Source organism: Sminthopsis crassicaudata, chromosome 1, assembly GCF_048593235.1.
Source record: "Sminthopsis crassicaudata isolate SCR6 chromosome 1, ASM4859323v1, whole genome shotgun sequence".
NCBI lineage: Eukaryota > Metazoa > Chordata > Mammalia > Dasyuromorphia > Dasyuridae > Sminthopsis > Sminthopsis crassicaudata.
In genome coordinates, this window is record NC_133617.1 from 124132622 (window position 1) to 124158743 (window position 26122).

At 29.1% G+C, this 26122-nt stretch overlaps 1 protein-coding gene across 1 annotated transcript in view; it reads left to right on the plus strand.

Moving 5' to 3' along the window:
• CSMD3 (CUB and Sushi multiple domains 3) overlaps nucleotides 1–26122 on the plus strand; it is a 1577676-nt gene that overhangs the window by 638079 nt on the left and 913475 nt on the right. Inside the window, 2 exon segments of the mRNA XM_074266680.1 lie at nucleotides 3970–4281; nucleotides 25065–25142. Of these exon segments, the coding sequence (XP_074122781.1) occupies nucleotides 3970–4281; nucleotides 25065–25142 (390 nt within the window).

Below are 26122 nucleotides of genomic sequence, written 5' to 3' on the forward strand. Positions count from 1 at the left end.
TTGCTGATCTACATTGGTAGAAAGAATTTCTATACTGCAACATTCCCTACACTAGGGAAAGATAGGCATGGATAAGAAACAAACAAACAAACAAAACCCTCAAAGATTATATAGTAATGAAACTGCTTCCCATTAAATACATTAAAAAGTAAACTAAATTTGCTTCATTTTAGCCATGTTAGTCGAATGATATCCACATTGCTTACATTTAGATGTTAATACAGAATTTAAAAAAAAAAAAGACATTCTAAAGTTGTCTCTTCATTTATATAAAATTAATTTTTCAGTATGATTGCTAAACCCTTCATTTTTGTACCAATTAGAATAATAATGCTTTTCTTATTTGGGGAGCAGAAGCTAACATCAAATTTCATACTCCTTGAAAGGGATGTCTTTGAAAACATTCTTCAAACAATTATATTTAACATTGTTTAGTAGAATCTCTATTCTTTCATATCACTTTTTTGAATGTTGGCTGTTGTACATAATATAATTTATGGTCTTTTCATTTGGTAATTTCACTATCTTATCAATAATAATATAAAGAAAACTATACCTTGGAAAATGTTAAAGGATGATTTGGGTTTTCATGAAGGGCAAATGCCTATTTTTTTAACCAAATGATAAATTCAAGAATTATGCTGAAGTTAGTGATTGAGTCCATGACAGATAGATGAGCACAATGATGAATGATCTGTTGAACATGGTTATAGGCAAGAGGAATTGATATTTTTGTTGGGAATTTGGATTTAAATTTTATTCCTTCCAAATCTGCAGTTCTGTATTTTTCACAGATTTCAAGATTATCAGGCTGAGGGAATAAAATCTTAGTAAAGTAAATTAGTTTCACATTTTCATAATATCTACCTAATCTTTGAGTTTAAAATAAATATGAAAGGAGTTGATTTTAATATTTACAAAATAATATAGGTAAATACCGATATATACACTTTATCTTTTGTTAGCACAAATTAAAGTAAAAGCATAAAAAATTAAAGATCTCTCTAACTTTTCAGGAAGACTAGGAAGCAAATAAGCTCTATTTTTATTCACATCAAGCTGTTGAAATAAATTAGTCTTCAAAGCTAGATGAGGGTTATTATTAAAGGTTTTGTTTTATATTAAGAAATAGTGCATTAAATTACATTACTAGTAGATTACTAGGAGAACAGGAATAAAGAAAATAACAGGAAATGTACAAAGACATAGATTAGTTTTATGATAAGGGTGGGGGATAACAAAAAGTTTCATTGCTACTTTGATATCCTCTCAATGTCATGAGAAAATGAGAAAGGCTCTCCTGAATGTTTGAGTGGATTCTCAGGAGCAAACTCATGGGATCACATAAACAAAAATGGAATAAGATGGGTAGGTATGAATGAGTTGCAATCTGTATCCCTGATGTAAATATCCAAATTGATGCAATCATGGATCCATTTGATTTTTAGTCAATTTAAGACATCGCATATTATTATTATACACTGGGTTTGTAATGACAATGAACATTTACATACTGCTTTAAAATTTATAAATTGCCATATATACTTTGCCACATTTATTAATAGCAATAAGCCTCACAGAACATTCAATAATACAGATATAAATATTTTTATCCCTATCTTACAGATTAGGAAAAATTAAATAATTTGCTTGGGGTCATATAATTAATAAACAACAAAGAAAGGATTTGAATTTGAGGCCTTTTTAATTTAAACTTCAAATCTCTATTAATTGAATGATCCCATCATTCTGATTGCATCACAGCGATCTAAAAATTACAATTCCAAAAGTTGAAATACACATACACACACACACACACACACACACACACACACACACACACACACACATTGTAATTTCAATTTCAATCACTGAGGCCTATATGATAACATGTGTCAAAGTTACTTGGGTTAATCTATCTCTCTTAGTGAGGGGAGTTTTGACACAAATCACTGTACTTTCCTTTACATGGTGGCAATGTATGTTTTTTGTTTTGTTTTTGTTTTTGTTTTTGTTTTTGTTTTGTTTTGTTTTGTTTTGTTTTGTTTTTGGTATGATAGTTTTACAGCATCCTGCTATACTCAGGACACAGATTAGAGTATGTTTTTCAGAACTGCAGATTTATTTATAGTATGGATTTGTTCTCTAATTGTATGGTAGAATGATACTGATATCTCTTGGTCTAAAATGTATTACATACAGAGTAAGATTTTTAATGACAATTTTTGTGTTGGATGGTTTATATAAAATAGAAATTGGCTTAAAAATACTCAGAAATCTTCTGTCTCTGAACCAACTATTGTACCTAATTAATGGCTGCAGGTTGAAAATTCAATAATAGTTTTTCCTTGTTAAGCATTTTAGCTGTCAAGATAATTTTAAACATATTCACATTCAGTTTTAAGATTCTATTAAAAACTACATTTTTGTATTACATAAGAATTTGATTATCCACAATCAAGTACAGGTTTTAATAGATTATTAAATAAGGGGGAAGGTAGAGAAGAAAAAAAAATCCTTACCTTTGTCCTGTGAATGAAAATTCAAATTTATATTGAATTCTTAAAAAAGCTGAGGTATGTGGGTCAATTTGTTTACTACTTAGCTACTTTAGAATAAACTTGAATCAGTTGGAAGTTTCTTGATATTTTGTTATTAATCCATTTGTACCAATGAAACTTCTGGAATTCCCAACTATTATTTCTTAGTGATTTCAGAGTATGAACAAACTAATATATTTTTTATGAAAAAGTTGAATAACCTATTTTGGTCAAACCTTTCCGAAATAACTAATGAAATTACATATGTGAATACTAAAATCTGCTCATAGATATGGGATCCCAATGATCTAGATATCCCTTCCAAAGATTCAGCTCACATTCTAATTATGCATACCTACCTTATGTAACTTCTGGCTATGTCCTCTCAAATATATATTTTGTGATTGCATGTTTTTTTAAACTCATTAAATGAAAACAGCACCAATTCAAAAACCTTCACTTGTACCACAGTTTTTTTTTTTCTCAGTATTAATTTTGTGCCCTAAATATGTATGGCATCAAGGCTAACTATTTATATAGTTCTATACCAATGACTTTATGGATATGGAGACATTGTAACTATTAAAGCAGGGGTTCTTAGCATTTTTTTATTTCCTGTACATTTTGGACCTAGTAAAGTCTATGTAGGCTTTTTTTTTTTAGAATGAAGACTTTAAAAGCATAAAATAAACTATAAAATGAGTAAAAAGAAATTAGTTATATTTAAATACATTTACATCAAAATATTAAAAGAAGAAAATATTATGGATACCATATGAAAAAATTCTGTCACTTTCCTAGTTCAATGAGAATTAAGTGACGTCCATGTTCAGTATTAATTCATATCATTAATAGGACTTGAAATAAAGTTGTGTGACTTCCAGGGCAGTCCTTTATTTACTATGTGACTAATGCCTTCTATATGTTTATAAAGCATGGTTATTTCAAAATTGCTACTCTATTTGCATTTTCCCCATCATGTCTTCACTTTTTTCTTGTTTAACACAAAAAAGATGTTATGATGTTTTTTCAGTAATTAAGGAGAAACATAGGATTTTCAAAACATATTTGAAGAAAAGTGTGGTATTGTGATTGTTCTATCAAAATTCTGCCTTTGATAGGTGTTGGTTACTAAAAGAATTTGTTGGCAAAGAAGGAGGGGGAAAAGTTTAGAGCTATTTTGAACAAAAATCATTGTTTTATGTGGAGTATATTAAGATGTGGTGTATATATGTGTAATATCCATGAGTCTACTAACAACTTAACAAATCTGGTAATTTGTGCATTTTAGTAAAGTGCCATTGTTTTGCCTCTCCATGTTGATTGTCCTTAAGGTAATGGAAGGAGATGTAATCTATTAAACTGCTCAGAAATTTAAAAAATAAATTTAAAAGAAAAAGTTAGCATCTAGTGCTACTGTGTCCCACAGGTTCTTCTACATTGACCCACACTTCCTCCACTGGTGAGTTAGAGGAGCATATTGCGACTGCCACTGATGCTATTGCTGTTGCTAGCACATCTGCAGATGTTACTGCATCCAATGTGACAGCTGTCACCACCCCTAGACTTTCTGAGGAACAGCGAGTGCAAGTGACAAGCCTCAGAAATACAGGTCTGGACCCCAACACATCCAAGGACGGGCTCTTTCTTCATCAAGCAGATACACAAAGTACAAGGAGAAGACCAAGAAATGCTGAGCAGATAGAAAGAACTAAAGAACATGCAGTTGTTACTCATAGAGGTATTGGATGTTATTTTACTTGTGCCCATTTAGTTATTAGCCAAAACTATGATTTTCTAATGATTCAAATTAGAGAATCAAGATCACAAAAGAGGGCTGAGTTGAAGGAAGTTAAAGAAAGTGTACATCCAAAGTCTTATAAACAACAAGAGTAGGAAGCTATGGGGGAAAAAAAAAAACATTTAATCAGAGATTAATGATAATTTAGGATCTCCAATCTGATCACATATTTAAAAGTAGATAAAAGAGCCAAAGAAAAAGAAAACTTTTAAAAAGTAGTTAGCTTGTTGTCAAGTCCATCAAGAAGCAATACTGTGCTATTTTTGTTTATAATAATTGACATACTGAAAACTAATTGTGAAGAAATATTTCCCTAAGAATAATGTTAAAATCATGTCTATTTGGAAGCAAAAACTGGCTTACAAATATTTTCAGTTGTCATATTTTAAGGCAAGTTCAGTGTCTAATACATATGTTTTGACATTACACACTGAAAAATATGTGTCAGAAGTGTCTCACACAGGCATCTGATTTTCTACTGCTACATGAAAGCTACCTAAACAAAGATAAAATAAATCTATAATTTAGTTGAAAAATTAATGAATCTAGATCCTGATAGTAGTTTTAACAAGCATTTGACTTTTCTATCCAAAGTTCCTCTTTCTTCTATATACCATATATCATATTGAAGATAATATCCTTTAGTTTAAAGAGATATTGTCCATTGTTTGTCCCTATGGTTCTTTAAAATAACATTCATTAATTTTATAATTCCTTTTTATGGACCACAAATGCTTGAGAATTTTATTATAGGAAGTTTATTTTGTTAATCTAAGTCAAATTTTAAATTGATCACTTTAAAATAATTGTAAATAGATTTTTAAAAACCTATTATTATTTCACCTAAATTACACCAATAATATAAAAAATTAGAATAATATCACATAGAAACATTATATGTGTGTATAAAATTATCAATGGATTCATATCTAGAAATTTAATTGAAGAGAATTTCTAATAAAGAATGTCTATTTCCCAAATCATAATCATATTTGATGTTGAATCAGATAAATCTTCAATTTGAGTATAGTTTCTAAAAAATGAATAATTTTTGCATGTTACATGTATATGCCATGAATAGATATCATATATAGCCATATATTATTTTAAAATAAGAACTAAGAAGGAAAAATAATATTTCTAAAAGCCCATTGCAAATCATATAGAAATATCACAGCAACTCATTTCTATCCATAAATATTTGCAGTATCATTTTACTTTCCATTTCCTTTATGAGAAACTTTTTGCAAGGGCTCCATGCTAAGACATTCTAATATAATTTCTTTTCATTTTTTATTCTGTTCTTAACATACTTTACTTTCCATCCAAATACATGGATATTTCAACATTTCAGATTTTTAAAAAAAAATTACTTTGATTTGCTTTATATCAGAAGATTTTTAATAATGGTAGAAATCTAGGTTTAAATCATGATTTGTTTATAAAGGGAGAGAGTGGGACTTAGTTGAGATAGTTCTTGCTATTTATGGTCAACACAAAGTCATAACTGAAAAGTGGCTATTTTATTGTAAGTTTTTAACTTGGAAATTGAAGGTTATAAAGTACAAATGTTTTTAATGTGTTTCAGGCTAAAGGAAAATATTAGAAAAAAATAAATTTTGTTTCTGCCTGTATTAGGTGCCATTGGATAAAATTTCCTGTTTGAGAATACCAGAGAATATCATTTTAGTTTGTGTAGTGAGTGTTGTCATGATGGGGGTGGGGATGGGGAAGAAAATATAGATTGACACAAAGGAAAGATAGGTTTTGTTTGCTAATTGGAAAAGGTTATTTAAGAAAGTTAAATCTGAGAAAATATAAATAGATAAACATGAATATCAATTTATCACATAGATTTATTCTCAACATATTTTCCAAGATTAGTGGTTTCCTATTTATTTATATTCATCACCTCCCCAAATAAAATTAATTCATTTTCTATATTGCAATCTTTACCTGTTTCCAAAAATGTATATCTTATTTTAACCTTCTTAGAAATAACTACCCTCTAGTCATTTAAGAAGTTACTATGTACATATTCCTTGAGGTAATTTGAATACATTTTTAGTTCTTTGAAAAGAAAACCATTTAAAATTTATCATTGTGCTTATTGATAAAAATGTTAAATGGTTTACTTTTTAAAGCTCTCAAAATATACAGTTTTACAAATTAAATAACTTTAATTTCTTTTCTATAACTAACTGCTTGACAGTAATTTCTGGGTGACATAATTAGGATTAACTATAAAATTAAATTCAAGGGAACAATTTCTAAGTATAATTGAATTAAAGAAAACTCCCTTTTTATGCCTACATGAAAAGAAAGCAATAGTTTTGTGGCAATGAAGATTTGCTATTTCAGCAAGAAAACTCTTCATTTCCTCTTGACAGATATTAATTAAGGATCTATTATATGTAAAAATGTTGTGATAGAAATGTGGGATATAAAGACATACAAAAAATACAGAAAGATAAAAAAGAGAGAAAGAAAAAGAAAGACAGAAACAGAGACAAAAATAGCGACCGAGACAGACAGATACTAATACAGAAACAGACAAGCAGAGACACAGAGAGGGTGTGAAGGAGAGAGGAAAGAAGGTGAAGAAAATGATTTGTTTAGTCAGAGATTTGTAAACAAAAATTGTCTACAATATTTAAGATCAATTTAGATAGTGTGATATTTTAGCACATAATTTTTCTAATAACATTTAATTTAAATAACAAGTAAAATATTTTGCAAACTTTAAAGCACTATGGAAATTTCAGCTGTTATTCTCATGTTTTTGTTATTTTGTTTAGTAATTTTTCAGTCATGTCTAACTCTTTCCTAGCAAAAATTTTGGATTTGATTGCCATTTCCTTTTCCTATTCATTTTATATGTGAGGAAATGAGAAAATCAGGATAAAATGATTTGTCCATGGTTAGAAGTTGAGATCAGATTTAAACTCAAAAAGACAAGTCTTCCTGATTCCAGGTTTAACACTCTATTCACTGTGCAACTTTGCTGCCCCATTACTATGTTTACACATGTCATCAAATATTTACTGATAACTAAATATCCACCTTAATAGAGAAATATAACTAAATAATAAAGCTGATTTTTTCACATTTTGTAGATACCTAAGTATTATTGTAAATAGTTCCTTAATTATTAATAAAAAGTATCTTATTTGATTGATCTTAAATTTGACATTAACTTCCCTACTTGGACAAAATAGCAACATATACTTTATAAAATCCATGCTGTAGCTGTGGCATCAAGATTTGATTGCTAGTCTCTTTTTAAACTGTCAGTATCCCAAGGAAATATCCAAAATTATAAATTAAAGATTAGTTTCTATACTAGGAAGGTATCAATAAGAATGTCTTGCAGTAGTTTAATCAGTTCTCTGTGGAATTGGAAATCTCTGCTCTGATGATGAAATAGCCTTTAGACCATCTCAGTGCAAAACAAACAAACAAACAAACAAACAAAATACAGAAAGCATCTCCTGACCAATAGTTTGATAATAAATGTATTTAAACTGTAATAGATTAGACAAAGATAGAATGTCTTCTATATCCTGAGGAAACCCTCTAAGTTTATAAGAATAAGCTAGAGCTTTCTTCTTCCTCATAGAACTTTCAGGACTCATGGTTATATGACCATGAGGAAATAGAGTAGAATTTTTGTAGAAAACTTTTGTAATTTTTAATAAAAACATATCTCCTTAAACTTAAATTTGAATAATTCATTTTTGAAGACTGCTGGAATTCTGTCTTCCCAGAAATCAGCTGGAGTCAGGATCACTAAATGTCTTTATTCTTTATCTTTTATGGTCAAGGTCAGGGGGTTAGGCCTAGCAACCTCACACACACCTTCCTCCCTCAAATGCCTAGAGAGACTGAGTCAGCTTCTGCCTCTCAATTCCTCTTCCTCCTCCTACTCCTCCCACACATGTCAGTTCCCCCTCTTTGTCCCACCAATCAAGTCAGCACAGAACAGCTGGGGAGGGTAAACCTTCAAACAAGTTAATAGGGAATTGTCCAATTGGCAATTAGTCTCACATGCTTCATTATCCAAGTGCATTGCTCAGTTCTAGCTCTTTACAGAAGACTATACTATCAGGGGTTTATTTTTCAATTATTTTTCACTAACTAATTTGATAGTTGTTTTTCATAATGTGAATTTTCCTACTTAGATGAATTCCTTTATATATTTCCAGTAAAGAAATTCCAATATTCCATAAACTTTTAAATTATGTTTTTAATAGATATTTTATTTAATATTGTTTTTTTGTTAGTGATAAGAAAGTTTGGTAAATTTTTCATGCCAAATTGCTGTTATTAATATTTATATGAATATTATTTTATATAGTTTGGCTTATTTTAGCAGCATAATTAATAGCTGAACACATCAATATGTTGTACCAGATTTTTTAAAAATTGAATTTGGGGGTTTTATAAGTATTTCTAATTTGGTGTTTAAAATAAATTTTACAATTTTTTTTATTTTTTTGGAAGAGTTATCTTCATTTATATACATATATATATATGAATGTTCATATGCTACTAAGAGCAAAAGGAAAGTTGAATGTTTTTCTAAATATAGCTGTAAATATTTTCCCTTGAATTTGCTTCCTTACAAAAGGATATCAGGAAACAAATTTTTCTTTTATGTTCCTGTCTTTTAAAATAAGACAAACCTAAGGTCCTTTGACTTTTTATATTATAATAGAATCTCAACACTGGGTCTAGCTCTATCTCAGAGGGTTGTTGTGAGCAAAGGACCTTGTATATAATTGTTTTAGGTAGTTTGTAAAATGGAGCAAGTAGACGGTGTAATAGATAAGGTAGGGGCTCCAAAGGACATGAGCTCAAATTTTATCTCAGACATTCTTTATTGACCCCCCCAAAAACATGTAAAGAGAATATTTGTTTTTGATCTGATTTATGATACTAATAAACTTAAATGATAACACCTTAATATATTAAAATATTTAGGTCTATAAGTTTGTTCAACTATTTTCACTATCAAGAGGCCAGCATAGTGTAATGAAATGAAAGTTAGCCTTGGAGTCAGGAATACTGCTCAAGTCCTACTTTTGACCCTTGATATCTGTGCAACTGAAAACAAATGCTTTAATCAGCTGTAGTGATTAAAAAGAAAAGTTTTGCTATCAAGTAAAAAGTTAATAATGATTAAAATAACTGTTTCAAAACCATTTTAGTATTATTCCTAGTAAGGACAATATGCATATAAAGTCCAAAACATAAAAAAACTCCATCATGATTGTCATTACTGTTAAAAGCTTTTACTAAGCTTTTTCATTGATAATTTTGTTATTGTTTTTTCGACTGCTGCTGTTTCTGTTGTTGTTGTCATTGTTGTTGTCTTTGTTGTTTTCATTGTTGTTGCTATTTTCTGTTGCATGTGTATGATAGTGTATTTAGGTGCATATGTAAAAAATTATGCAGTCATTTATGTATTTAGCATTATATCTAATATCTTTGATTAACTGAAAGTAAGTGTAAGACAAAGACATAGAATAATACTTAGGCAAAGCCATAGATTATTTGCCTTTCTAAATCTAGTTACTACAATTTTACTTACATCTTTTGATCATACAAGTAATATTATGCCTACTTTGTTAATACCTTTTTAGAAATGTTATAGGTTCCTCAAACATGGTTTTAGAATTTCAATCTATAGACTTCTAGTTTTGTGCTCTTTACCATATATACTGACTTCCTATCACTTCTTAAAAAGAATAGTTTGAAAGATAAATCAACCATCTACAAAATGGTCATGTTAACGTCTATTATAACTTCAGTGGATTCCAAAGAAGTCCCATATAAACATGAATTTGCAATCTTTAGGAAATATGAAGCAAAGTAATATTTTTAGTATTTTTTAAGTTTTTAATATAGTATGGTAATACTAATCCCAGAAGTTTATATTTCTAATGTTGTTTTGAATCTAAAAGCGAAAATTGAAGATGTCCTGATATAGTGCAAATAAAATGTTCTCATTTATTGCAAAATTAATATCTATTTATCCACAAACCCCAATATTTAAAAAAATAACACATTTTTATACTTAGTTAAATAACTTAGTTAAATACTAACACAGTAGCATGAATTGTGTGTATTTATGAGTATATATTTGGGATAAGCAGTTTAAGTCAATATGTAGAGTTACACAAGAAGAAATGTAAGTTAGCTGTCCTTTTGTGCTTTACCCATAGTAGACACTTACTAAATTCCTATTAAATTGACTTTTTTTAAATTGCAGCATTCTTTTAGTGCTTTTTAACTTCTCCTAAAATAAATATTTGCTTTTTAAAAATTCTAGTATTCTAGTGTTATTGTTAAAAAGAAAGGGGGGAGGGAGAATGAGGAGAACAAAGAATAATGATCTCTGAAGAATAAACAAATATCCCTCAGGGAACAGTAGAAAGGGCACAGTTGGTATAACTAGACTGTAACATATACTAAATAAGAAATGCATATATGTGTGTCTCTATGTATGTGCATATGCATACATATATATGATTTGTAGATATATTTTACCTTATTACATACATTAAATTCTATTTAGTCTACCAAATTATAGCTTAAGTATTAAATTGAAGGCTATTTTATTCATTGATGCAGATAGCAAATTCTATACATTATATATTAAGAGATGGCTTTTTTGACTTGATTTGACTAAAATAATTACACAATGGAAACATTTGCCTTATGGAATTTCTCATAATTTCACTCTAGAATTAACTAAATTGGTCCTCAGATTCCTGTTTTCCATTAATAGGAAGATACTTGTAGATTTCCCTTCTTGATAGGATCAGCTTGGTAGAGTATCTAATGTATTTTATTGGTAGCCTTTTATTGTCTATGACAACTTGCTTATCAAGGCATTGAGATGGCACAGTGCTGGACCTGAACTCAGGAAAACCTAAGTTAAAATCCAGCTTTAAATACTCAATAGCTTTGTGATCCTGGGAAAATCACTAACTCTGTTTAACTCATTTAGCTCAATTTCTCCATTTGTAAAATGAGTTGGAGAAGGAAATGACAAGTCACTTCACTTTGTGAAGAAACTTCCAAATCACAGTCAGATATGAGTAAAGTGATGGAGTAACAATAAGCTTTTATATTAGAATGAATCATCTTAAATGAGTAGTTACAGGAAAGGAAAATCTACCGCATTCTCCTGATATATGTTACTTAGGCTAAAATGTTCTCATTCTATTAGGTGCATATCACTGAGTCACAGAAACAAAAGTATTCAGTCTGGCAATTACGTGTGTGTATATGTGTGTATATGTGTGTGTGTGTGTGTGTGTGTGTGTATAAATTTAAAAAAAAATACAAAACCAAAAACAAATAATAACATCCAAGTTTGTAATGTTGTATGTAAACATTACAATAGAATTCTTTCATAAAAACTTATTCCCTAACAGAAAAGGAACAGAACCAAGAGAAACTATTTGCTGATTTATTTTATGGTAATTGTCTAATATACTATAAATAAAGTCTAGGAGTGAGGCAGTGTTACTAAGGAGTGCTGACCTTAAAGTAAAGAAGAACCTGGGTTCACATAACACTCTGACATATACTATATATATAAGTTATATAACTTTTCTGAGCTTTATTTTCCTCATTTGCATAATAGACACTACAGTGTTTGACACCTTATACAGAATTGTTATGAAGACCAATTAAAACAATAAAGTTCTTTGCAGAGTTAACAGTTTAACAACTATAATTCCATGCCAATTAATAGAAATCATACTTATTGCCTTAGCTATTTAACAAATCAGTCATTTGTGATCATTTTCAGAATTGTTATTAGAAAATGCTATCTGACTTCCTATCCTCTAACCCTAATGTTTTTGTTCATATAAACCTAACAATCTACCTGACATAGATATAACAATACTGCTTTTAAACTTCTTTCTAAACTGCTTTAGCAGCCCAGACAGAAGATTGTGAGCTTCCCTAGTTGTACATTATGATTCTTTTCTTGCCTTTTGTCACTTTTGACATCAAATCATCAGCCCTTTCAACAATATCATTAGCACTAGCTATTACTAGAAGCAGTGATTTCACTAAAATATTAGTTTTAATGAAGTAGTTTCTTTTGTGTTCCAGCCTTGCTGAAGGATCTCCACTAAAGGCAATAGAAAGATAGGAAAGATCACTTTCAAATCTTTTTTTTAAACTAATATAATAGCTTTAACCATATCCCTATTACCTTAAATCAAAACACTAAACTATTAAAATAACCCCAAATAACAAATTGTATTTCTGTTGATTATATATACTTGTGTCTACTAGTCTCTGGTGAAAGTGTTAGAGAGACTAACAGTGTAGATGAGAAAATCAGCAAGGGCCGATTACCCTATCAAATATTCATTGAAATTGTTCAGCAGACATTTCCTTCTAAATTTAGTATTCCAAAACAATTCTCAAGCCCACACAAAAACAAACATATTACTTTGCCATTTATATAACTAATATTTTGTTTTATTTTAAGGACATCCAATTTATCTTTCATTTATCAATTAAGAATAATCATCTTTTCAAATTTAATATACAGAGTGAATACAAGGATCAAGTTCCCAGAAAAAAATGCTGGCTATTTTGTAAATCTCCAGTTTAACAGATATCCAATTGCCTTTTGTTATGTAAAACAAAAATGAAAATTTTGCATCTACAATCCATTTTCGCTCAAAGATGTAACTTCAGTATATACGATATAATTATTTTTTTAAAATCTCAAGTATCAGTAGAATCGTGAATAATAGTTATGTTTCTTTTTCAATGTTTTTAAAAGGTAAAATAAGTAGGTGCATTTAATAAGAAAGATGATTCTTGAATTGTATTTTATCAATATTGTTTCATTATTTGCTTTAAGTTTCAATAGTACTGGGGAAGCAAGTGGCTCTTGGATAGACCAGTGGTCATGGAATTAAGAAGATCTCAGTTTAAATCCAACCTCAGCCCCTTGACCCTTACTAGCAATGTGATCCTGGGCAAGTCACTTATCCCCAATTGCCTCACCAAAAAAAAGTTTCAATAGTATACTTGTCAACAATGAGTTATTTTAAGAAATTATTTTCAGCATATATATATATATATATATATATATATATATATATATATATATATATATATATATATATATAATACATATTTTATCATGCTGAAAAGGCTAATTTGCTTCCTTACACTAATTTACCACAACTACACAGGTTTATCAATGTAATACTCTTCATATTTTTTTTTTTACTTAATATCTCTTTTGTTTGCCTTTTTTACATATTGTTTAGCTCAAGAGAAAAGCCAAAGTCCTAAAGATTAGAATTCTCCTGCTAATCTATGAAGAACAGAGTACTTAACAGGATTTAAGCAGATGCATTTTTAACCATCTGGTACTTTTATGATAATATTAATTCACTGCACTTTGTTTCTATTTTCTGATAACAGCATATCTGGAATTTCAATAAGAATTCTAGCCAGGGTCAGGTAGGTTAGCAATATACTTAAGAGTTCTTTGCATTATACTATGTAGAAACTAGTCACCAACAAGGAAATTTCTCATAAGGGAAAATGCTTAGACCTTTATAGTAAGCTTTCCAGGACAAGGCTTTGAGGACTGATTATGTCTCAGGTCTGTGGTTTTATATTTTTATTTTAAGAAAGACTTCTGAAAAAAAAAGATAATTTCTTAAGTTATTCCATATCATGCCTATGTAGAGAAAAGTATAGAATTAGGAAAAAAAATTTCTTCATTTGAGTCTGTCCTTATCAGCTTAACTGTGTGGCCTTGGATGAGACACTGAATGTCTTCAAATCTAATTTGTAAAATACTATTAACAATACTTAAACTACCCTTTCCACTGATTTGTTGTGGGAATCAAATGTAAACAACTTATAAATCATATAGCAATATATTAATGTCAGCTCCTAAAAAAGGAGTAAATATGGAGTAAAATATTGCTTTTAATAGACTTATTTAGATTTCTTCATTTTACTCTAACTTAATTTTTCCTTTAAATGTTTGATTCTTACTTTTTAACGATTCAATATATTGATGTTTTTATTTTTAGTTTTTGACTGGTCACTATGATTGCCTAGCTTGTAAAAAATCCATATTATCCTCACCCAACATTCCACGGGTAGTTGATGGGATCACAGGGGGAGGGAGATAATCACATATAATATTTCATATACTTATATTCAATGTACAAATAGATTATTATAAAACTACAGCTAAATGTTGTCATTACATTTACTGTTTTTCACAAATAATGCTCAAATGCTCAAAGATTACTGTCCTGTTTATCTTGTACTCCTAATTAGAAAAAAAGCAAATAATTATATATATTTAATTATATCATATATTCTTCTCAAAATCCTTATTGATTTTATGCTTTCTCCCTAACTCTACTTTGTAACTACATTTTGGTTGAAGTCTTACATTAGGTTAAAGGCATTTATTACTTTCATACCTTTTGATGGAATTTTACTACCTGCAAATAAGAAGGGTGTAGGGGTACTTAGACTTATAAGTAATGATGCAACTTTCTTCCTACTATAGCTCATTTTCTTTTGTCATTGGAAACAACAACAACAACAACAAATAAAAATCTTAGTGCTACAGTAATCCCTTGAGGCTTTGGGGATATGAAGAAATTCTGCAACTCTCTAGATACTATATTATCTTATTTGTGATTAATTTGGACAATTTTCATCAAATATTGTAAAAAGGTGCTGCACTAGTATGTATGCTTCATAAGCATATGACTCTCTTGCTGTGCACAAAATGGACACATACCATTAAGCTGGGTGCTATTAGGAATGCCAGAAGATGAATGAATAATGGAACAGTTTATCATTGGCTATCTAAAGATAGAACCATTTTCATTATTACATACATTCTATTCTGTCTTGGTTTTATGTCTGTGTATAGCTTTAATGTTTTAAATAATCTTTGGAGAATTTTAGAGATGATATCAAATAAGTACAAAATTATAGAACATATATGAAATCTAATCTGTCCCTTTCCTTTTTTGCTTGATTTTCTCCCTTAGAATTTAAGCCAATCAAATTATTCTGAACAAATAGAATAAATGATTTTTGTTAATGTCATTATAAATCTAGCAAAATCATTAATTTCCTATATATAACTCATTTTATTGATTATAAAAATATTTTTAATTGAGTTTTAGGTATCTAAGCAAAATTACTGAGATCTTTATTATATTTAAGTAATTCATTTAATTACAATGATTCTGACCAAGAATAATGGGCCTTTTTTATGTGTCCTTGACTCTATTTGGATAAAGGAATTAGATATGGTCACAGACTTCATAAAGCCAATTCTGGATACATATCTTCATTAATATTTTGATTTACTGTGTGAGCTCTTCATCAAATGAAATAATGAATGTAAGCTATTTTTAAACATTGAAGAACTACTTAAATTTCAGTAACAATCATGCTAATGTTGACAATCACATTGGAGAAACTAAACCTATACATATTTTGAATAAGGAGATATATTGAAGGGGTAAAAAGTTGGTTTAGTATGTTTTTTGGAAGCTTTCATATTCTGCCATAGTAAGAGTGAGAATAGAAGTTTCTTCTACATAAAACATTTTTCTCAACTCTATAAAATTTCATAAGAAGTTAAAGCAAATATGATAAAATTTTATCATAAGGAATTAGATAAGTTTTTGAAATAACTTGGTAGTAGAACCCAAACTGAACTCAAATTAAAACAATATACACACAAAATAGTATATTTTCATGTTTTGTTCCAGTATGATGTTCTAATTCATATTATTCCTTTATTGATGAGGATAGTTGGAAGAATGCTGAACTTAGAATGAGAGCATCTAGACACATGTCTTCTTATTATTTTGATTAAAACTATCTCACTTTACCAGTTTTGCACCTCAAACTGCTCACCTATAAAATGAATTCTATTAGAAAACCATTGAACTCTCTTCCATTTTTCTGGAACTCTGCTCCTATGACCCCTAAGTTGTCACTTTGTTCTCTATCTATCATTTTCTATCTAGTACTTTAAAACAGCAACAAAAATTCACATATTACTTAATCTATATAGTAGGGTCAAACTCAAATACAAAGAGAATGGGGCACTAAACTGTACACAAAAATCTCCAGAAAAGTTAGAAAACCATAAATTAACATTATCCAAATTCTATTGTATATATACATGCAAATGCATACATACACTCACATAATCTCTCTGACTTCAGAGATATTATATTCTTTTAGGTATGATACAACTGATAAGTATAACATGATTATTTGTGGAAAAAAATAATTATAACTATGGAAATTAGGAAAGGCTATCTTAGTCCTCATGGGGTATTTACTTCAAACAAGCCTATTTCTAGTATGATGCCCTTCCAAATATTCCCAAGAAAGCAGATGAGCAACGATAATGCTTTAAATACAAGCCATTCTATAGCTCTAAATGTCAAAAGATCTTTATAGCACATAAGACAAACAGATAGATAAGAAAGAAGATAGGAAGATACGCAAACAGAAATATAGCCGAATAACAAAACCAAGAAACAAGGATAAAGTTGGGGAATAGGTCAAGAGAGATCCTACATTGAATTTAATTTTCCAGCAGACTGAGTTGGTATTTTTGGCTTTCTTCACAGTCTAGCAAGTTAACAGATTGAATCTAATGTGCCCCGTGGGAATACTTTTATGCCAGTATCAAAAATAGTGCATTATGCAAGTATAGCCCAGATGATATAAAATCATTGAGTACTGTGGTCAAAAACTTGTGAGAACTTTAAAATGAGCCAATCAATACTGTGTGGCAAAGCCTATGAAAGTATGGTCAAGTGGTTTTAAATTATTTCTTAGTAATTTTGGATTAATACAAATGCATTAATTATTCCATTCTCTTTGATATTGAAATACTGTTTTATGTTCTGGACAAATTAATTATGATCACTTAGTTGCTTCCTTTCTGATAAAATAATTGGAAATTCTTAGCCCTTTTGGAGGCAAATGTATAGATATAGATATAGATATAGATATAGATATAGATATAGATATAGATATATGGAATGTGTGTGTATGTGTGTTTGTGTGTTATATAGTTGATATATCTTATGGTTGGCATATATAGTTGATTTATCATATCAGATGATACATTTATTTATGATATAATTTATGATTGAAAAGGCAAATGAAAGGACAAAACTGCAAAATATAGATGTTTAAAATACTTTAATGTAAATCAAAAGACTTGAAAGAATTAAATTTTATAAATTCAAACTATCCTGCTTGACCAAAGATAACATAAGAATTAGACATTAAATTTAAAACCAAATGTCAAAAGAATTTGAGGTGGAGGCATAAATAATACTGAAAGAATTAATATCTGTGGGCCTTATCAATGCTAACTTTGATCATATGTTGACTTTTGTCAAATCAATTATAAAAACTCCCCAATTTTTTTGAAAATACTCTCATTATTTTCATGTAGTTGTGACATTTTCTGCTACACCATAACTGCAAGGTCTATGCAGCCAAGCAGACCTAGTACATCTGCTACCATCAGCATATGTTTTGAAGTTTCCTGAATTCCTTCCATCTCTGTGATAGTACAAACTAAAATTATCTATATTGAGATGTTGGTGTCAGAATCAATTAATTGCCTGATTGTGAGCCAATCATCTATCCTCATCATATTGTAAAATATGGATAAAAATAAAGTTTCAAAAGTCATTCTGTAAACATAATTTCTTCTCTTTCTAAATTAATGGTTTTGAATTTTTATATTTATTTCTCAAAATACTGCATGAAATTATAGAATTTTGCTACTTTTTCCACATAATTATTAAAGTTTTTTTTTAATCTAAAGAGTTAATACTAATATTTTTTAAAAATATATATAATAAATGGATTTTCACAGAGTCACCAATCAAGCATTTTGGACTAAACATACTTTGTGCTTTGATTAAAAATTTCATGATGGTGACTTAATATGGAAAATGGCTGACTCAGTTTCTACATCTTAAGTATGGGTACAAAATGGAAGTATTATTACAGACATCTTTAAATATTTAGGCTTCTAAGTTTAAGTAGCAAAATGTATTATTTTTACATAGGAATGAATTTTATTAACAAAAACCAAAAATTTGGGGTTTAATTCGTATCATTCAAAGGCCTCAGGCACATATTATTCACATGGTAAACAAGATAGTGTAGTGCAAAAAAACAACGGATTTTGCTATTTTAACCACAATATTCATTTTTATAAAAAAAAATTAAAGTAAAAATTAGTGTATTTATTAAAGGTGAAATTGGGTATTTGCAAGCTTTTAAATATGTATTATTTCTGATTCTACATTTTATTCCAAATTGCTTTGATTCTGCTATGTATAAATGTCCACTTATTTATATTATCAGAAATAAAATCAACTAGGTTTTTCAATTTATCTTCTTCATATATATTCATCATTTACTTTTAAGTTCATTGTGAAAGATTTTTGTGTCAAAATAATTATCTTTGTATTATAAAAGAGTATATTTATATGATTTTTATTATTTAATTTTCTATGTGTGACAATTCTGCTTTACAGTTATAACTCACATTATGAGCCAAATCATTCTTATAAAATTGGTCTTGCAGTAATTAATTTATAGAATAGCTTTTCCATGAATTTCTAGTCCAGCTCCAAGGTTATCTTTCACATGCATTTTGATTATAAAGGGAAATTGATAAGCATGACAGTATTCTGCTTTTTATTATGAGAATTTTTCAAATAATTATGCCCTACATTTCCTTCCTTATATTAGTGATGGACAACATAGTTTGGTCCTCATTCAGAAAGGAATTTTGATGTTTCCCTAGGAGAAGTCTAAAGTGGATGATTATTATAGAGATTGTAAATGATTCAACATTAACTTGGATGTTAAGAATTAGTAAGAAGTGCATTTTGCCAATATTCTCAGATAGCTATTATTGTTGATCTAATAAAGTTTTTTTTTCTTCTATTTCCTTTATTTCTTTCTTCCTGGACATCTCATCAGCCTTTCAATCTAAGTGTTTTCAACACAGAATCCTCCCTCTTTATCTGGAGACTTCATCTCTACCTGATTTCCCCTTTTTTGCTACAAGAAAATATTTCTTCCAAGCACACAATCCTTAAACCCACAAATCATTTTAACTCTTCCCTCAACCTTATTCTCAATTATAGCAAAAGGATAAGTGATATAATGGATAAGATAATGTGCCCTTTATGACTCATAACAAATCAATATATCTCCTGGGCTTCATTTTTTACATATATAAAATTAGGTTGATTTTTACTAAAAATGACCTTTGAGGTTCCTTTTGCCTTAAAATGTATGATTTTATGAAAAAAATCTTATTTACAAATCAATATCTTTCTCTCTTGTTTTTTTTTTTTTTTTTTTTTACTTTTTCTACTAAAATAGCCTAAGTCCTAGCTTCATTATACCTTCTTAAGGGTATGACTTGCTCCCTAGAATATCCGTCTCCCTACTGTAATCAATAGCAATACATTAAGTAGAAAATGTAATAGTGTGAAATTCAAATCATTTAATTCTACTAAATAAAAAACATGTTGGAATTCCCTATACATTATTGCATAAAAGCCAAACTCCTTAAATAGGCATTTGAGGCCTTCTTGATCACTTTATGATACTATTACTCAGAAAATGTTGTGCAGAGGACAATCATCTATTGACTTATATGAGACAGTTTTTTAAAATCACATTCCTCATTGAATGGGATAAAGAATACAAGACTTCAGTCTTTTGTTGTTTATTATAATGAAGTGTTTGACTCACTAAGCTAAAGCTTAGACCAAATTACTTTCCCTATTTCACACTCCAATTTACATGCACAAGGCTGAAGCAAGGTTGGACCACAACTTGTACTTCCACAAACACATTCCTACTTTTGTACTTCTATGCATTCCCCTTGGAGTTATTATTTTTATATTCACTTTGTGGCTGAAGGTGGCAGGGAGGGGATAGTGTCTGTTCTTTTCTTGAAATAAGTAATGTCATTTTAGAATAAGCTTCTGTACAGGGCAGATACAAATCATTATATTTTGCTTTTCTTTAGCCCAGTCCTTGAGGATCACAAGCTAAAAAAGAATCAATAAATTGTCCATGTCTCAATTGCCTTCAAAGAAAGTCAGTGACAAACTAGTAGATTAGAAAGACTCTCTCTCTTCCCAGAAATAAAAAAAAAATCTTCCCCAGAAGCTAATGTCTGATTGGTTGTGAATCAACATGGTTCTGTATCAAGAGTAGTAGAAAATGACTTAGGTTAGAGAAGCCTGCTTGCACCATAAAGAAATAAATGCATCTAGGTTTGAACTGATGCTTCTTCCTGGTACGCGTTGTAGCAATATATAATATAAAATATTTATTGACATTTACCAAATTGTAATAAGATGAGTTTTCTTGTCATGATAAACAGATGAAATACTTCTGTATCAAAATCAAATGCTACTTCTCCATCAAAAATGTCATAATCCCTTCAGTGAGATCAATTGTCTCCCACACGGATTTGTTTGTACTTTTATTAATTCAGTGTCTCAGTCCATTATTCTCATCTTCTTATGATGGTGCCAACTTTTATTTTACTTTACTTCACTTGAGAAAAGAGGTAGCTTGAGTAGAGCCCTCACCTCAAGGTCAGGAAGACATTAATTCAAGCCTACTTCTGACATCTATGGGAATTCAACCCAGAACAAACCATTGAACATATATCTCAGTGCATTAGTATTAAAATGTTACATCTCAGTGTAACACTGTATATTAGCTGCAGAGATATGGACATGCACTGGCAGTACAATTTTCTTTATCAATGAAATTATAAGTCTAATATTAATCCCTACATTTTGAGAATATATATGAAACTAGAACAATAGGCTCTATGTTTCATAGAGATCAAGTAAATATTTTCTTTAGGCAAGAAGTAACACTTAGAACAATTATAAATTGTTTGGTTATTTTTTTTCTGTGTGTGTATGTGTATATTAGTTCATAGAATATCTTTTGCATTGCCAAAATGAGAAAAGTGTTGGCAAAACTAGATCGCTGGTTTTTGGTTTAATATGTAACAAACACAAAAAATAGAAAAATAAAAAGAAAATCCCTTGAATTTATGGGCACTAATGACTTAACTTAAACATTTGAAAATACAAATAAATCTGGTACTCCAATCATAAACTATACACATACACACATACATATATATATATATATATATATAAGAAATATACACTTATATTTCTTAACTAAAAATAATGAATATAATCATGGTTAAAAGTGCTAATTTATTAAAAAATTTTGATTGGGTTGTCATTTTGATTAGTATAACTAAAGCTAAAAGGAATTAATTAAAATAAAAGATAATCACTTATCTGGTTAGTAGGTGGCAGAAACTGGAGTATCACCCAAATTTTTTGAATACTTTTACTACTACTACTTCTAATAATAAAATCACAAATTACAACTACATAGTGCTTATATTTATATATATATATATATATTATTTCATTTAATCTTCACTATCATCATATAAATTAAGGACCATAAATATTGTTACCCCCAATTTTAGATTTCAAGAAGGTTTGTCTGTCTTCAAACAGTATTAGAGCTAAGTGATATTAGAATTAAGTATTAGCCTGAATTACTGATTGAAAATTTGACATTCTTTCTCTTATGCCCTGCATCTTTATTATTTATATGGATCTGCTCTTTTAAAGACCCAATTTTTCTCAAGCAGTACTTGATAAAAGCAAGCTATTCATGTAACAAAAAATCAGGGAATAATAAAACACATTACCTTGTTGAAATTTTGTGACAGGAAGATAAAAAGGAAAGAAAGTAATAAAGAAAATATTAAAGAAAGTACAGCTTTTCAAAATGTTTGAAGGCAAAATACACATGTGGAAAGAAATGGACATATGCATCACCTTACTCAATCATTTTCATTTCCTTGGGCCCTTTCTGGTGGTAATTTCAAACATAATTAAAAGATTTTACAAACAAAAGTTGCTTTTATTTAACTGATCTAAAAACCAAATGTTTTAATAGTATGAGCTTTCACTTAGTATAATGCTCCAATCTGTAGCAAATAATTTAAAAAAACAATATATAATTTTATAATTACTATTATTATTCATATATTATAGTTATAATTTCCCTATGTAATGAATAAAGACATTTATCAAATGTCTACCTTTTATATGTCAGGCCCTGTGCTTGATGTTGGTGATAATAATGGCAAAAAATGAAAAAGTCACAAATTTCAAGTAGCTTCCACAAATCAAGTTTAGTTCTACTAACCAACAATATCTCTTTTCATATAAGATATAGGAGAAGGTAATTAGGGTTTCCATATATGATGTCAAGTTTTACAAAGAAATGTTATAAGAAAATATGTTAATAATGATAAATCACTATTGTGTCCTCAGGTTTTAACATATATGTACAACATGAACATATAATAGATCATCTCTTCTTATGTCATTTTTATGTCTTTTATTTTGTAGCCCCATTTTACAAGTTTTGGTTTGGATTTTTGTTCCTTTGTTTTGTTTTGGTTTTTGCTTTATAAATTATTTGATTTTGGTAGTATTTTAATTGGATTGTGTTTTATTTGAAAATGATTTTTTCCTGAATTTGAACTTCAATTTTGAAATAGTTCCAAAGTTGTGATGTCACATATTTTGTTTTTTTTAACTGTTTATTCATTGGGATTTTAATTTGAATATATTCAGTCCTCTAATTTAGTGTTTCTATCCCAAATAATACTTATATAATTCAGTAGGAAAAGACAGAAAAGAGGCTAATATCTAAAACAGAGATGAACAACAAACAGGATTATTGAATGCCATCCTGTTTTCACTCCAAAGCATCATGATAACAACCTATCCTATCTGCTGATATCATCCTAGTTCCGTCTTTATCCATTAGATACACACATTTTTATGTTAATATACTCACAAAGATTCTCTGCTCATTTATACAGATAAAGACATCATTTCTTTGTTTAAAAAAATTCTTCATGGCTGTCAATTTATTATCTTATGGAATTTTCTTCTTTGCTATTCTACTTTCTTCTTTATGCTTGCATTCCTTCCAGTTTTTTCTAGTCCTACTTTAAGAATTTCAAATATGTGTTAAAACTGCCATATATTCCTGAGTTGTTATTTAAAAGTCATAATCCATTATGAAAAAGAGAAATGTAGAGACTTTCCATATGCCTATTATCTCTTTCGGAGATTGTAGGACAATTTAAATGCACATTTTTAAAAGTTGAATTGCTATGAAAAATATAATGGCACTACTTGTAAAAGAAAGTTAAGCACATTTCAGACAATTTGATGATAAACTCTCACGTGGGGAACAAAAAATACTTTGGGAATATTCTATCAGTGAGATGCTATCTATCCAGTTAACTGAATGTGCATAAGATTTTAAGGATTTTAAAGTCTTGGCCTCTATCTCATTTAACATCTGCAATAGAGAAGTGAAAGAAAGTTTACATATTTGTAGTGGGTAGACTGTAGAAGAACACTCCTATCTTCTAATTGTCTGTCTAGTGTTCTTTCCAAAACAGCACTACTCATTAGATAACTCAAATTTGCTTGTTTTTACCAATTTTCTTGACTTTTAGAAATATTATTTAAACGCTATAACTTCACAATTACTCATCTGTCACTCCTATTTGAAATTCATCAAACTCTCCTTAATTTTAATTAATTGGGCAGGAAGCCAAAATCAATTTTAGAATATTAGAAAAAGATTTACAAAGGTAGATCCAAGGTAACTGCCAAGTTACCTGATCTCAGCAGAGTACTAATTTGTAGTGAATACAATTTGCATTTAAACAATCAATATTGAAAAAGGTTTAAATCTAGGGTTTTTTTTTCCTTTAACCATAAAGATTATTATTTTTTCTCATTACTTCTCCTTAATTGCTTCATTTTATTTTTAATAAAAATAAGCAAAAGTAGAAACATATCAATCACTGGATTGATGTATACAGGTAGGATAACTTCTGCATGAAAAATAGAATGTTTTCCCTCAAAGTGTTTCTGTTTGTTCTTAGAAATACTATAATTTATGCCTCGGTGTCCATAGGAATGATTGACTATAAATATATAAATCATCCCCAAGAAGATAATTAGTTTAAAAAATAAATGTCAAGTGAATCTTTCTACCAGTAGTATTGTCATTGTGTGGAGTAAATCTAAGTCTAATAATGGAAGAAATAAAGATTGAAAATCATTCCTTTTTAATATTTTCCCTAAAAATAGCTGCATAAAAATCCTGTCATGGGTTTCTCTTGTTTATTTTGATTCCACTAATTCGGACAGATTGCACTCCTAAATTAAAAACATAATTGTCATTATTTTCCCTTCAATACATCACCCAGCATAGTGCCAAACAAATTACTTCTACATAGGAACTTATTTTCATGCATATCATATTCACAATTCTGTTAGAATACATTTTTTCCTTTAAAGGTCATTATTTTGCTACTTTTCCTGTGATGAACTATGCCAGAATTTTTGAAAACAATCTCTTTAACTTGCATACTTCCATGCTAACAAAATTTGTTAACTTGAATTTCACCATTTAGAATGTATTTCCTGATACATGTTTTTGTTTGTTTTTTTAACTAGTGAAAAAGGCCATAGATTTTAAATCTAGAGGATTTAAATTGTTTCCAGGGAAAGACAACAGCAACAAGTTTTCTATCTGTGAGTGTACTTCTTTTTGTTACTTTCTCTGGTGCAAGAGTGAAGTCTGTGCTGTCTGTATTGTGTGTGTTTTGAAACGTGTGTGTATATAACTCTATTAATTATTCTATAACATGCATGGCAAATACTAAATATGTGAATCATTAAACATTTTTTTAAATGTGGATTACATTTACTGAATTGGAGGAACATATTCATTCTGAGATGAGCCATTGTTTTTACAATAAAAGAAAATGTGACTTGAGCCCTCTTTCTGATGGGTCTGTAGTTGTATCATTAGATTCTGACCTAGGGATGATAGATATGTGGTGATTTTACTTAGAAAGATATATTTTGATTCTGTTTTCACCTACACTGTTGAAATTTTCAAATTAAGAATTATATATTTCCAGGGGAAAACCCTTTAAATTAATAAAAACTTTCCATGAGAGGAAAAAAATTCATTTTTATTTAATGGATAATTTAAATAGGATCACTTAATTTCCCTATAAAAATAATCAAATTCAATTCTGTAAACATGCATTTGGTATAAACTATGTATAAGATATTGGCTAGAGATAGGTTATACAAAATAAAAAAAAAGAGATAGGAACTTACATTCTACTGGGGGATGGGGTAGTAGAACACACATGCAGATATAAAAATAAATGACTTATACAAAGCAGTTTCAAGATGAGAAGCAAGATGAAAAAAGAAAACTAATCTCTGGATGTGGATCTGGATTGTAGATTAGAAAAAGTCTTATATAGGAGATGCTATCTGCATAAATCAATTAATTACTTTGAGGCTATGTGTAGCATAGAATTTCAAAAATAGAGGGAAACTTCTTCCAAGGGAAAAGATCAGTTGGTCCAACTTTTACCTAAGGGTTAGATAGATGATAGGTATCTTAGTACCATTTTAAAAACTATAATAGCCACACAATATATGTATATATGTTAAAGGGAAAGTTTAAGAAACAGTATTTAATTTAGTATATA